Source organism: Neophocaena asiaeorientalis, unplaced genomic scaffold, assembly GCF_003031525.2.
Source record: "Neophocaena asiaeorientalis asiaeorientalis breed wild unplaced genomic scaffold, Neophocaena_asiaeorientalis_V1.1 scaffold476, whole genome shotgun sequence".
In the NCBI taxonomy this organism is placed as follows: Eukaryota; Metazoa; Chordata; class Mammalia; order Artiodactyla; family Phocoenidae; genus Neophocaena; species Neophocaena asiaeorientalis.
In genome coordinates this window covers 10,243,260-10,256,821 of record NW_020172178.1, presented here as the reverse complement: position 1 = coordinate 10,256,821, position 13,562 = coordinate 10,243,260, and the positions used below count along the sequence as shown (strand labels likewise).

At 68.0% G+C, this 13,562-nt stretch overlaps 1 protein-coding gene across 1 annotated transcript in view; it reads left to right on the top strand.

Annotated features, from left to right (window-relative positions):
• The first annotated feature begins 1,324 nt into the window (after positions 1-1,324).
• Positions 1,325-13,562, top strand: part of AKT1 (AKT serine/threonine kinase 1) — a 17,146-nt gene continuing 4,908 nt past the window's right edge. Inside the window, exons 1-2 of the mRNA XM_024758057.1 lie at positions 1,325-1,483; positions 12,827-12,955. Coding sequence (XP_024613825.1) covers positions 1,438-1,483; positions 12,827-12,955 — 175 coding nt within the window. The 5' untranslated portion in view covers positions 1,325-1,437. The remainder of the gene's footprint in view (positions 1,484-12,826; positions 12,956-13,562) is intronic.

The window sequence follows — 13,562 nt, the reverse complement described above, 5'->3', positions numbered from 1 at the left end:
CTCTTCCTGTCCTTCCAAATTTAGCCCAAGACAGTCAGTGCAAAGCGGCCTTCTCTTGGTGCTTAGCCCATGCCTCAGGAGGCCAGTAAGGTGGGCTGCAGGAGAGTGTCTAGGTGGCTGTAGGAAGACCCATGTTGGAGGTACTCAGGGTCTCTGCCCGGCCTGGGTGTCCCCGAGAGGAGTCTTTCCCGGCCTGCCCTCATGAGTGCCCAACTGGAAGGGTAGCAGAGGACTGCTCATGGGGAGAGTGCTCTGTCCCAGGATGCTCGGAGCCGGTGATGTGAGAATGGGGTTTTGAGGGATGCCTAGGAGTTCATCCAGCAGGGGAGCATTGGGGTGGGCCACAAAGGATCAATGGCCAAAGTGTCCGCTCAAGAGAAGGCTGCTGGTGGGCCTCCAAAGGGTGGGTGCCAGTGCCTCTGAGTTTGCACAGTCCTCCCCATTTGTTGCCTCCTGGAAGCTGTAATTACGGGTCTGTAACCACCCTGGACTGGGTACTCCTTACAGACGGGACTCGTCGGAACCCCTCTTTGTCCCCAGTGCCCAGCGCTGAGCCTGGCAAAACCAGAGATGCCCAGCACATATTGGCCGAATGAATGAACCAGAATCAGACCGGCGGGGGCGCTGTGGTTTAGGAGGGGTTCGGCGTTTCTGTGGGATGGGGGTGTGTAGGGGGTTTTCATGTCACCCTGGAGGGCTCCGGGCTCTCATTTGTACCAATTACCTGCACTCCTGCCCCTGCCTTCTTGAGACGTCACGTTTGAATTTCTCTCCTTTCCCAGTCTGGGGCAGGGAAGAGGAGCTCTGGACTCTGCCTGGGAACCCCAGCCTCTGGGCAGGAACACCATGGACAGGGAGAACTGGGCACCCTCACCAGGGGATTGGGGAGGCTGAGTGGTGTGGGCTGAAGCAGTCAGAGGGGCTGCCTGGAAGAGGTGGCCTCCGCTGGGCCGGCAGGTTAGGGAGGCTGGGATATACCAGGAGGGCCTTTTGGGGACAGGAGTGATTTGTACAAAGGTCAGGAGAGGTGGGAATGAGTCGGTAAGGGGGGCAGTGAGCTCTGAGGGCTTGGGGTTCCAGGAGGGGTGGTGGCAGGGGCTTGAAGCCCAGGGGGAGGGGAGGCCTGGGCCCAGGGAGCAGTGTGAGTGACTTTGTATCAGGTGCCGTGGCGGGAAGGCAGAGCGGGGGCCAGCGGGGGCTCTGGATGCTAAGAGGGCACAGGTTGTCTGGGAAGGCACACCCGGGCTGAGTCCCCAGGCGCTACGGGCCTCCTGGGCTCACCTCGAGGTCCGAGGAGTGTCCCCAAGCCCAACACAGCCTCACACTTCCCTCTGCTTCTTCCAGAGGCTGTTGACAGCCCGCTGGGCTCTGGGAGGACCCTGCTAGAGGCGTGTGAGCGAGGTCTGGGCCACGCAGGCCTGTGGGAGCCCCGGCACCATGAACGACGTGGCCATCGTGAAGGAGGGCTGGCTGCACAAACGAGGTCAGTGCCCGCGGGGCCGGCCGGGGGTGAGGGTCCCAAGTGGGCCTGTGGCTCCTCAGTGGCTGGGGGCGGCCTGGGCCGTGGCTGCCGGGCGAGCGAGGCCTCCCTGGGCTCCTGGACCCTCCTAGACCGGCCCGGGTGCGCTTTGGGGCCCAGTGTCCCCACGGCCTGGAGGGCATGGCCTCGTGGGACCTCCCGGGCGGGGACGTGTGCCCTGGGCCAGCGTGCAGCCCATGAGTGGCTGCCTGGCTGGGGCCGTGGGCAGGAAGAGCCACCCGCTTTCCTGGAAGGCAGTGAGGACGCTGGGGCCGGTCCAAGGCCTGGCGCATTAGTGGCCCGGGGCGCTGCCCGAGGGCTCCTGAGGGCAGGGCAGGGCTGCTTGGCCTGGCTGTAGGCGGGAGGGGGCTCCGTGCCACCCAGTGGCCCAGCTCGGGGCGGGTTTACACTGGAGCTGCTGAGCCAGCTGGCCTGGAGCCCCCTCAGCCTCCCCTGTGCTCACTCATATGGCCCTGTGCCCAGGGAGGGGCTCACTGAGGAGCTGCTGGGACGGGAGCTCAGGCCTGGGCCCCTCACCTTCCGGCCCTGCCTGCCCCACGGCCCTCTGGTGCTTAGGGGCCGGTGGTTGGGGGCTGGACAGGCCTCCTGTCCAGGTGCCTGGGTAAGTCACTCCCTCCTGCTCCAGGGCGGGGATTGGCCAGTCACCACCTGCTCCCCCAACTTGCTCTTCCTCCAGACCTGTTCCCTCCTAAAGCTCTGGTGATCCCATGCTAGCTAGCCACTAGCCACGCCACTCTTCACGCACACCCTCTGGTGAGGGTGTCCCCGTCCCCACCTCGGGATCCCACGGGCTGTGGGGAGGGGGAACCTCAGACATAGGTGGAGCACACAGGGAGGCACGGCAAAAGTGGGTGTCACGAGACTGGGTTTTGTGGGATGCATAGGAGCCTCCCAGCAGAGCAGGCTGGGAAGCTGCAGGAGCTGCGGTGGGCAGCACAGGAGTGACGGAGCTGAGACCTCAAGGGGCTGCAGAGGGCACGAAGCAGGGGATCAAGGATGTGGTCTGCTATGTGTTTTTAGAGCTCACTTAGGCGGCTGCCGGGAGGACAGTGCACTGGGCCTCAAGACGGAGGTGAGGTGGCCGCAGGGGCCTGTGGTCCGTGGCGAGCTCCTCCAAGGTTTCCTGCACCCAGCGGCCTTCTGGATCCCCTCCCCCAATGTTTACCCCTTCCTGACCCCCAGGAGTACCACTTCTTGTGCCTGGAGCCTCCCACCCCCGCTCCCCATCAGGTCCTACTCTGTCTGCCTCACCTCAGCCCTCTTTGGTGGCAAGGATGCCCTCTCTGACCCTGGTCCCCGTCCTCCCCTCTGTGCCTGGTGGCAGCACAAGAGCACACGGGGACCGGTACCCCTTAATCCTTGGCAACTGTTTGTTAACTGTTCGATTAAGGACTGACCTAGGAGATGCCTAGGCCTCAGGGCTGCCAGGGCTCCTGTCCCAGTTACCGGGGCATCCACTGGCCAGCCAGGCTCGGGTGGGAGTGCCCCTCTCACGCTGGGTGAAGTTTAGAGTGCCGCCCTGGGTGTGTGCGCTGGGGGCTCGGGGTGTCGGGCCCAGTGGGGCATCCAGGGAGCTGGGCTTTGACCTGACTCGGCTGCCCCATCCCTGTGTCCTTCTCCAAGGGCAAGTCTGTTGACTCCGTGGGCCTCGGTTTCCCTATGGGTACAGTGGTGGTGGGCAAGGGCCTGGTGGGGTCAGCCCTGGGGCAGAGTGCAGCCAGACTTGGGCCGGGACAGAGGGTCCTACGCGCCCACGTGCCTCCTCTCTTCTTTCTCCAGCCCACGTGCCAGCCCAGGCGGTGTGTGGGGCGGCGATGTGGCCCTGGCCCTCTTGTAGCCCGGGAGGGGCTGTGCCGTGTCCCACCTCCACTGCCTGCCCTCCGCTCCCCGTTCCTAGTGACCCCGTGGGAAGCTCTGTGTGTTGCAGGCTCACCCCACCGCCCCCACTGCTGTCTTGTTCTCTCTGTCCTTTTGTCCGTCTCTCAGTCCGTCTTTTACGAATCTGTGCTTTCCCACAAACGTGGGCTCTTCCTGTGTGCTGGACTTTGGGGTGACTGGGTGAAAGGAACAGGGGTCATGTGGCCGAGGGGTGGGAAATGGGTGGGCTTGGGTTAGATGTTGGGGGATCGAGGAGGACCCCGATTTGGGGCTGGAGGTACACAGCGGTGCCATTTCCTGAGACTGGGGTGGGGAGGCTCGCGTACCCTTCCTGGGTGTGGATAGCGTCCTGGCCTTGGTTGTGCGCGGGCGGACGTGCAGGCCGAACCCCGCGTCACGGGCAGGAGGGTGGACGGTTTGAAGATACTTCTGTGTACGTGCTCCGCTCCCAGAACCCTCCCTCACCTGCAGCGTCACGCCCACCCCCTGGCCCCGGCCGCGCCTCTCAGGACTGGCTGGAAGAGGGAGCCGGGCCTCCTGTGGGGTGGCTCTGGGTAGAGCTGGGGGGTCCCTGGGCTGGGAGCGGGCGGAGGGCTCCTGCAGCAGTGGTGTCAGGTGCCACCGCCGCCCTGCCCCCTTCCCCCACCGGGGGTCTGATCCCCAGGGGGGTTTGGGGAGCTCCGGCTGTCCTCCAGCTCCTCGCAGACCCCTGAGGCCCCCCACGCTCTTGCTTCTTGTTACGTAGGTTGGGGGGCTGTTGTGGGATGAGGGCCTGTATTGCCCACCGTGCCGTGTCTGCCCTGCGTCCAGCCCAGGGCCTGCACGTGAGGGGCGAAGGAACCTTCGGGGCTGAGTGGGTGTTGAGAGTTGACCCAACAGCCCGTTGGCCAGGGTCAGGGCAGGACAGACCCCTGGCCCCCAGCTCCTTCTCCCGCCCCTCAGGGACATGGGCTCCCTCCCTCCCATCTCTGAGGAGGGCCCGGGGCTGCGGCCCTGGTGTCCTGATGCGTGTACTCTGGGCCAGAGCCGCCGAGGGGCAGAGGAGAGCCCGGGCTGGCGGCTGACGCCACAGCTCGAGTCCCAGCGTGGTGCTGCCCTGCGGCACCCAGCAGGCCCCCTGGGCCTCGGTGTCCCCGGCTGTCCCCAGGAGAGAGGGGTCCAGCTGCCCAAGGCTCAGAAGGTGGTGAGGAGGGCTGAGCCAGGTGGGGCCGCAGGGACCGTGTGCAGATGTCCTGCGAGACGGGTGGACAGCCCGAGCTATGGGTGGGTGTCCCCAGAGGTGGGCAGCCTTCCTGATAAAGCGGGACGTTCTGAGTGAGTGACGGGCAGGCATCCCGAGCGATGGGCAGCCCCCCCAAGCTGTGGGTGGACAGCCCGAGTGGTGGGCAGCTGCCGTTCAGCTCCAGCCGCGGGTGCCGGGGGCCGGTGGGCTCGGTGTGGCTCAGAAAGTCGCCTTTCCAGAGGTTTGGTCTGTTGAGTGCACTCTGCTGACATCTGAAGGTTGACAGTTTAAAAACCTTGTCCTCCTTCAGGATGCGGGTCTGGCTGGACTTGGCCTGCGGCCTCCGGTTTTGTCTTTAGGCTGTGTGCGGTGCGCGAGGCCGCGGGCCTGAGTCCGTGCAGCTGCTTTGGGACGTGTCCCCAGGGCCCCGTCGTCCCTGCCCACTTGCCCTGGTGCCCGCCGGGCTGTGCACCACCTCGGCTGCAGCCCAGCCCCACGGAGAGCTGCTCCAGCAGAGCCCCACCCGCGGGTCCCACCCTTGGAGCCCGTGGAGGGCGCAGGGTCTGTGGGCGTCCTAGTTGTCTCCAACCCATGGACGCGCCAGCTGGGCCACATGGGCCGGGAGAAGGGAGGACGGCAGTGAGATGCTGTCCACGGGGTGAAGGGAGGGGCTGAGGGTCTGGGTGGGGGTGGGGCACCGGCCTCGGGGACCCCTGGGCTCACGTGGGCCAGCTGCTGGCCTGGCCAGGAGGGTCCGTTAGGGCAGCCAGCACGCCGCAGCCCGGCGGGGGGTGCTGAGGGCCGGGGTGCAGGAGAGCTGGGCTGTGGGCACGGGGTCCCCCGTCCAGGACCCTCCCTGGACGTGACCCCAGGTGAGGTCTGCCCGGTGCGTGCACACGTGGGAGGCTAGCGTCTGTGCGTCAGCTTAACTACCCCCACCCCAGGAGCGGCGGGCCTGGTGGCGCCACGTGTTCACGGGGCTCGGTGGGGCTGGTCCCTGGCACTCTCAGGCCTGGCTGTGCCCCCACCCACCCACCCACACGCAGCCCATTTCTGGCCCAGACCCTCCCCCCGTTCCAGGCCCTTGCCATCCCGCTGTGCCGGTCCCAGGCGTCCTGGTGGGGGGCGGGCTTCTGGGCTGTGGTGGCTCCTCCCCCCTACCCTCCCTCGGTCCTGGCCAGGTCCTGCTTCTGGCTGCGGCCCTGGGCTTTACCTGCCCCCCCGGTGGCTCTAAGCTGGGGAGCTGGTGGTCCCACCTGCTGACACAGACTCCCACCCATCCCCAGTCCTGGGCTTCCCAAGGGGCGGGGCCGTGGGGGTGCAGCCCGGCTCCCCTCCAGAGGGGGCGACGGCTCTGCTGAGCGGACAGCAGGGGCCTGTTGAACCCACTTCTGAGCACAGCTGCCTGGGGGCCTGTCGTTGCGAAGCATCTGTGTGCACGGCCCCGGGCCACTCTGCCTGGGCAAGGGGTCACAGGGGTCACGGGACCGGCCGTCAGGGGAGGCAGGCTGCTCCCTTGGCCCCGTGCCCCAGGCTGGAGGTTGGGGCTGTCCTGGGCCCTCCGCCCCCGGCACCGCAGCGTCCCTGGCGCAGGCGAGGGGTGCCCAGGTCCCCTCCGGGTCTCGCTGCAGCGGAGGTCCACTGAGGCAGGTGCGTGCAGGCGGCCAGCGCAGGGGTGGGAGCAGGTGCGGGGGCCTCTGCTCTGTAGGACGCTGCCTGGGAGGGGGGCCCGTTCCTGGAGGGGGGCCCCTGAGCCCACGGGCGGTGGCACGAGGCTGAGGCCGAGGCCTGCCGGCCTGTGTGGGACTAAGTTTCCTGTTTTGTGAGCCGGTTGAGTTTTCCCTTCAAAACAAACAACGAAAGAGGAAGCTCGGGCGTCCTTGCGCTGGGGGATGAGGGGTCACCGCTGCTCCGGGCCTGAGGGGCCCTGAGCGGGCCGTGCTCCTGTCCGCTTCCTGGCCCTGTGGTGGCGAGGAGGGGGCCGCTACCGGCCGCCCAGCCACCCCAGGGAGCTGAGTGTGCGCCCTGTACGTGGAGGGGAGGGGGGCCTGGGCCGGGTCGCGTCAGGCCAGTTCCTAGAAGTGCCATGGGAGGGTGGGGGCGGGGGCGCTGGAGGGGCTGGCATCCCCTCTGCCTGGGCGCACCCGGCCAGGCTCGCTGCCAGCGCCCTCCCCGCGGGCCCTCCCGTAACTGGAGCCGGCAGCCGCCTGCCGCCTCTGCACCCATAGCAGTGGGTGCCCCGGGCCCCCGTCCACTCACCCCCACGGGTAGGCCCCCAGCCCGGCCCGGACCTGGCCCCCAGCAGCTTGGCAGAGGGCCGCGTGCGCTCACCCGGCCACGCCCCTGCTGCCTTTCTTCCTGCGTCACGCGGGGCTCCTTAACCGTCCGAAATAACGCTCGTGTTTCAGGAATGTTGGCACTGATGGGGGGTTGTCTGGTGCCTCTTCTGCCGCCCCTGGGGGCCTTGGGGTGCGGTCCCCTGGGCACTTGGTTTGGGCGCACGGATCCCAGAGCAGGCCCAGGACCACAGACCCCCGGCCCCCAGCCTCCTCCAGGCTGGTTCCGCCGGCCCAGAGGCCTCAGCCGGTTGTTCCTGGCAGGGGTGGGGGCCCCATGCTGGCGCTCCACCCCGGGCTGGGGGGGCGGGGTACGCTGTGAGCTGGAGTTTGGGGGCTGTGATGAGCTCGATCGGGGCTGGGGCCAGGGTGGGTGTGGCCGGGAGCATGAGGTGACAGGGCTGGCAGCTGGGAGGATGCAGCCTGCCACCGTGTCACCGTGTCCCCACCACGTCCCTAGCCAGGTCTTGCTGTCCTCACGGCTGTCGCACCACGACGTGGCTCCCAGTTAGGGAATAAGTAAATAAGAGCTGGGCGGCTGGGAGGTGGAAGGCCCTCTCTCTGGAGGGTCCCCCGGACCTGTCCCTCATTCCCTTGCCCCCTCCCCTGTGTAGGTGGTGCTTTTTCCTGGGGGAGGTGGGGTTGGTGCTTGGAGCCCCTCGTCCCCCGGGGAGGGCCCTGGCTCACGGAGGCTGGGGGTCACTTAGACGCCAGGGTCTTGCTCTGCCTCTTCTGAGGGTCTGCAGGGAGGGGGTCTGGACAGGGCCGGTGCCCGCGGGGCTCTCCTTTCCTGTAGCTATGTCTGCAGGGAGGGGTCTGCTGCCACCCCACCTGCTCTCCCGGGAGCCCGTGCTGCCCGTCTGTTCACTCTCGCCCCCCCCCACCCTCCTCCTTGCCTCTGCCTTGCCCAGGGAGCCCCGACACCTCCCTTGGTTTCATTGGGTTTATCCTGGGCTCTCAGCACAGGAGTGAGAGGCGTGTCCCTAGGGAAACATTCTGGAAACCTAAAACTTAAGTGCCGTGTGGCTTTGGGCAGACGCTGCCTGAGGGCCTGGGCCAGGACCGGTGGTGGCCAGAGTCCCCTCTGCCAGGGCCTGTGACCCAAGGGGCCAGCAGATGGGGGGAAGCTGGTAGACTGACAGGCCTGGGGGCTGCCTGCCCTGCCTTCCAGGCCCACCCGGCCTGGAAAGTGTAGGCCCCAGATGCCCCTGCAGGCAGAGGTATGGCTGTGGCTGCCCTGAACCCTGGACCCAGCCCAGCTCTTTCCAAGCAGCACCCCTGAACCCTGCAGTGGTGAGGCCAGGTGCACATCAGGGGGAGAGCGCGGGGGAGGTGGGTGGCGGGGCGGGCTGGGGTCAGGGGTGGCCCCTTTTTCTGGCCTGTGCAGCAGGTGATGTGTGGTGCCCAAGGAGGAGGGTTTCCGAAGATGGCCAGGACGGGGGGGGGACGTCCAGGCCCAGGTGATGTGCGGGCAGCTGCAGCGAGAGGGGCTGTCGGTCGTAGCTGGTGAGAGGCCTGAAAGCTGGCACCGTCCTGGGGCAGCAGGAAGGGGCAGGGAGACCCCAGGGCCGTCTGCTGCACCTTGACGGTGGGGGCGGGGGCACAGCGCTGCTCCCTGACTGCATCCCTCCCTCTCACCCCGCCTCCCCACGTTCCTCTTGAGTCTGTGTGCATTGGGCTGAGGCCTTGGGCCCCTGCCTGCTTGGTGGCAGAACCAACGACCTGCGAAGAGTTCTCGGTTTGTGTCGAGGAGTGAGCCCCACCTGGGCAGCCGGACCTGGGACTCTGGCTACCATCTGCCTCTCTGTGACCTTGAGAGCCCTCTCCCTTGGGCCTCGTTTTCCCCCAGGAGTGACTGGTCGTAATGATCCCACCTTCTCGGCTTGCCAGGCAGCTTGGGGGCGGCCCAGCTGGGCTCGGGGGGCTGTGTTAGGGGAACCCTCGTCCTCCACCTGTCCCCCCGCTGCCGGGCCGGGAGTGGCCACCTCTCCTCTCCTTTTGTCCACACTGGCCGTTCGTGCCCCCGTGAGGACCCCGAGAGAGCTGCCCTAGGAAAGCGTCCCCAGGAGCAAGAAGCAGGCGGCGTGGCTCGCCCGCCAGACCTGGGCTCCGCCTGAGTGGGCGTGCCCCCTCCCGGCACCGGTTCTCGGGCTTTTGCTGACTGTCCGTGGTCTGGTGTCCTGCCGGTGGGACAGGGACACAGGGACGTGGGGACACGAGACGAGCCAGGCCCGCGCCCACCCCACGTCGCTCGCAGCGCCGGAGGGGGTGATGGCGTGAGGCAGCTGTCCATGAGCGATGGATGTGGCAGTGGCGGGGGACCAAGTGGTGGCCGCCGTCAGCTGGCACCCGCTCCCCCAGCCTGCTGGGGCTCGCTTCGCTGTGGAGAAACAGCTCAGCGCCGCCTGGCTCCCTGCCAGCCGCCACCTGCCACCGCTGCGGCAAAGCGTTTATCCAGCAGTTTCCCCAGGAGCTGGGGACTCTGACCGTCCATGGAGCTCAGGGTGTGGCAGCCAGCGGCCTGCGCTTGGGGGCTTGGAGGGGCTGAGGTGCCAGGCAGGGGAGGACTCGCGGGTGGCAGGCCTGGGATGCGGGGAGCCTGCGCGCTGCGCCCCTGGGGCCCCCAGCGGCTCGGGTCCTGGCCTCCGCGTCTCCTGCCGGGGGTGCCCTGACCCACAGCGCGGCCTGGGACCCGGGCTGGGAGGTGTAGAGGCACAGGCTGTCAGCCGGCACCCTTCCTGTCCCTGATCCTGGCTGTGTGGCCCCGTCAGGGTGATTTGGGCTGTGGGAGACAAGTGATGCTGGCGAGGAATCCCCCTTCCTTGAGGGTCCTGCAGCCCCTTCCTGGGGATGAGCTGGGATGGTGGAAGGGCCCTCCCGATGGACGACACACGGGGACACTGAGGGGGCCGGGGCTGGGGGCTGGGAGTCCCGGGGGGCAGGAGGAGGAGGGAAGCCCTGCCCTGGGCATCCCCCAGCACCCACCCCACCCAGGGCAGTTGCCTCCTCATCTGGAGCCTGGGAGGCAGGTGGGCAGGCCTGGGCATTCGGGGTTCAGGGGGCGTGGTCCCCTTTCTGGTGGCCGGGTGGGGCGCCAGTGTCTGGGAGGGGTGGGTGTGGTGCCGTAGGGCCCCTCCCCTGCCCCGGCCCAGGGCTGGGCTTCTGAAAGAGCCCCCCACCTCGGGGGGCACTGAGGATGGACCCTCCAGGTGGGGGTGGGCACCAGACCACGCGTGCCTCCAAGTGCCCACCCCCAGCTCCGGTCTCCCGACCGGGGTGCTGCCCTGCCCTGCGCGGAGGGGAGCTGGGCCAGCTGTGACGTGGGGCTCCAGGGCCCCGGTCTGAAGCGTTCGCTCAGGTGGGATGGGGTGGGTGGGAGTCCTGGGCTGGGCTTGGGCGGGAGTGGCAGGGACGAGGGGACCCGACCTGGGCCCAGGTCCAGGCCAGTCCCTGCTGACCCCTGGTGTGGCCACTGCTGGGAGGCCACCCGGTGGTGGGCGGTCATCTGGCCCCAGAGACCGGGGACACCCCTCGCCCCCCACCCCCCCAGTTTACGGCGTGGCATCTGAAGAGCAGACTTGGGCCTTCTCGCCTGTTCCCAGCATGGGCTGTTTGTGTCTGTGCTGCTTCATTCCCCTCGCTGGCCCGCAGGTGTTGCAGCCGAGAGGACAGAGCACAGCCGTGGCCAGGCATAGGGCGGCCACCTCCTCCCCTCGCCCCTCCTGTGTACCCCCCGTCCCTGGGCCAGCCGCCCACCGGCGTGCTGTCTGCACTGAACTCGTTCAGATGGAGGCCACGGCCCAGGTTGCGGCTGGCGGTCACTTGGGGGCCTGGCTGGATGTCTGCAGGCTGGAGGGCCCCTCTTCTCCTCCGGGGGTCTGGATGCCGGCTGCTGAGGGCCAGGGCCCGAGTGAGGCTGCCTCCCCGCCTGTCGCTTCCACCCGTGTTGCCCGGCTCCCGTCGCCTGGCCCCCCTTCAGTGCCCTGGGTGGGCTTGTGGGGTGAAAGCTGGAGGGTGGGTGCAGGGTCACGTGGCTGGGGGCGGGTCCCCCTCCCAGGGCCTCAGCCACAGTGGGGTCCGAGGCCCAGGCTGGGGCGTGCGGGTCCTGCCGAGCGCGGACGCCTCTGTGGGCACACACGTGCCGACTGCCCGCGTGGGGTGCGGCGCTGGGGGGCCGCCGTGCTGGGCACGGTGGGGGCCGCCAGCAGTTGGTGATCAAGATGGATTCTCGGGGCTGCACGGATGAGGCGCTCATCACTCTCCCCGCGCACTTAGCGTCCCGGGGAGCGGCAGCTGGCGGGATGGGAGGCACTCCATCAGGGGCCGACAGCTCCAGACTGGAGCGCAGGCGGGTGGGAGCGAGCAGCGGGCGCCCGGGATGGAGCGGGGTGGGCCGCCTTCAGCCCCCGGAACCAGCTCTGCTCCACCCTGCACCGGGCGGGGGAGGCTGGCTGGGACCAGTGGCCAGGGGGCGGTCCCCGGGCCCAGGACGGGAGGCAGCGTTCAAAGGTGGCCTCACCACCTTCCCAGCCCACGTCCCCAGGAGTCTGGGGGGCTCAGACCTGGGTGGGGACCCCGCTAAATGCTGTCAGGGTGAGGGCAGGTTACCGGCTGATGCCCGGGTCCTCCCTGGCCCAGTGGTGTCTGGCCCGGTGGGGACCCCTGCCTGGGCTCCCTGGGGAAGGAAGGGAGTGGCTGGAGGCCCCAACTGCCCAGCATCCCCCAGAGGCCCTGGGTCGTGCAGGGTGGGAGCTGGGCGGTGAGGCGGGGGGAGAGGCAGAGCGGACCGAGGCGCAGGGCGTTGGGCCTTTGCTCGCCTTCCAGGTGGCTGCGTGCGGGGCCCAGCTCGTGGGGAAAGTCCGGCCCCCTCCCCTCCTGCTGCCCGGTGGCCCTCTGCTGAAGCGGGCGCCTAATTAGTAAGCTCTTTGGTGGTGTTCAAACTCCTGGCTCGGCAAAATGTAAATGAAGCGTTTTTTCTGGGTGTCAGTATGAAAAATGGCACCGCTGGCACGTCGCAGAGGACATCTGCTCTGATTCCTGAGTGCGAGCGCCTGTTCGTGGCTGATGCTAGAGCTTCAGGGAGAACTTTCCTGGGCACCTGGGTGACCCGTGGGTGGGATGCGGGGGCCCAGGACGGCAGGTCCCAGCCCGAGGACCACACAGCCGCCTTCTGGGTCTGGCTTCACAACAGCGCTCAGGGCCCCTGGACAGCAAGTGTTGTCACACGGGCAGAGGGGGCTCTGTCCCGAGTGCCCATCCTGGGGACGTGCTGCAGGTGGGCTCGTGTCTGCCAGGCAAGCCCCCGTGAGTCGCACTCTGAGTGTGAGGCTGGCCCCCTCACTGCTGGATGCTAGCTAGGCTCCATCCTCTTGGCAGGGGCCAGCTGCGCTGGGCAGCCCAGTCGCCACGGTCATCACAGTAGCTGCCGCGTCCACCGCCTGGCGGCACCCAGGGTGGGTGGGGAGGCCTCTTGGCCCTGAAGCCCCTGGCGGGTGGCTGTAGCTGGTCCCCACGCTCTGGTTGGAGACCCGCTGGTTTGGCACCACCTCCTCCAGGAAGGCCCTCTGGATCGGGCCGGCCTCCTCTCAGTTGTACCGCTTCCCCCAGGTCCAGGTTCAGGGCTGGCACTTCATCAGAGGTGGTGCTTTCATACAGTGAAACCTGTCTGCCCACCCACCCTCTGCCTGCCCCAGGGGAATCGGGGTCAGTGCCTGGAGTTGGGGCATCCTGGGCGCATCTGTCCCGGCACAACCAGCTGTGACTTACCCCGGGGAGCGGGCTGTGTAGGGGGACGGGAGCGTGGTCCGGCGGCTGCAGCCCCTCAGTGCCTGCCCGCCCGCCTGTCCTCAGGTGAGTACATCAAAACCTGGCGGCCCCGGTACTTCCTCTTGAAGAACGACGGCACCTTCATCGGCTACAAGGAGCGGCCGCAGGACGTGGAGCAGCGCGAGTCGCCCCTGAACAACTTCTCCGTGGCGCGTAAGTGTGCCGGCGGCCGCCCTGGGTCGGGATGAGGGCGCCGGGCTGGTGGGCGGGGCGGAGAGAGCCCTCTGGGCCCAGCGGCCCCACGTGGGGTCCCCCCGGCCGCGGTGTCTGGGGCCAGCAGCCCTCCGGGGACCAGGCTGGGCCAGGGGACCGCTTAGTGGTCGGCTCCGGCTGCCAGGGATCTCCGAGCTGAGCCCGACGTTGTTCCGGGTGGGCTTCTGGAGGCCGGAGGGCCTGGCCTGGGGCAGCCGGCCGACCTGGGCCCCTCCTCCAGTGGGGGCCAGACGAGCCCACCAGGGCCCTTTTTCCCCAAAGCCCCCGGCAGAGGCAGGAAGAGAGTGTGGGGGTGGGGGGCAGCCCGCTTCCCGGGGCCTCCGTCGCCCCAGCACGAGTGCCCACCACAGGTTTTCAGAGACCCCAGTCCACCGTGGCAGTGCATTTGTTCCCACCCTCAGCTGGGGTGCCAGGTGGGTGGGTGCAGCACTGCTGGCCTGGGGCGTCTCAGGACGCTGAACAAACTTGCACGTTTTCTAAACCAAGTGCTACTGTGGCCTCGTTACGTACCTGCAGGGGGACGGCAGGTGTGACCCTACCCATGGTG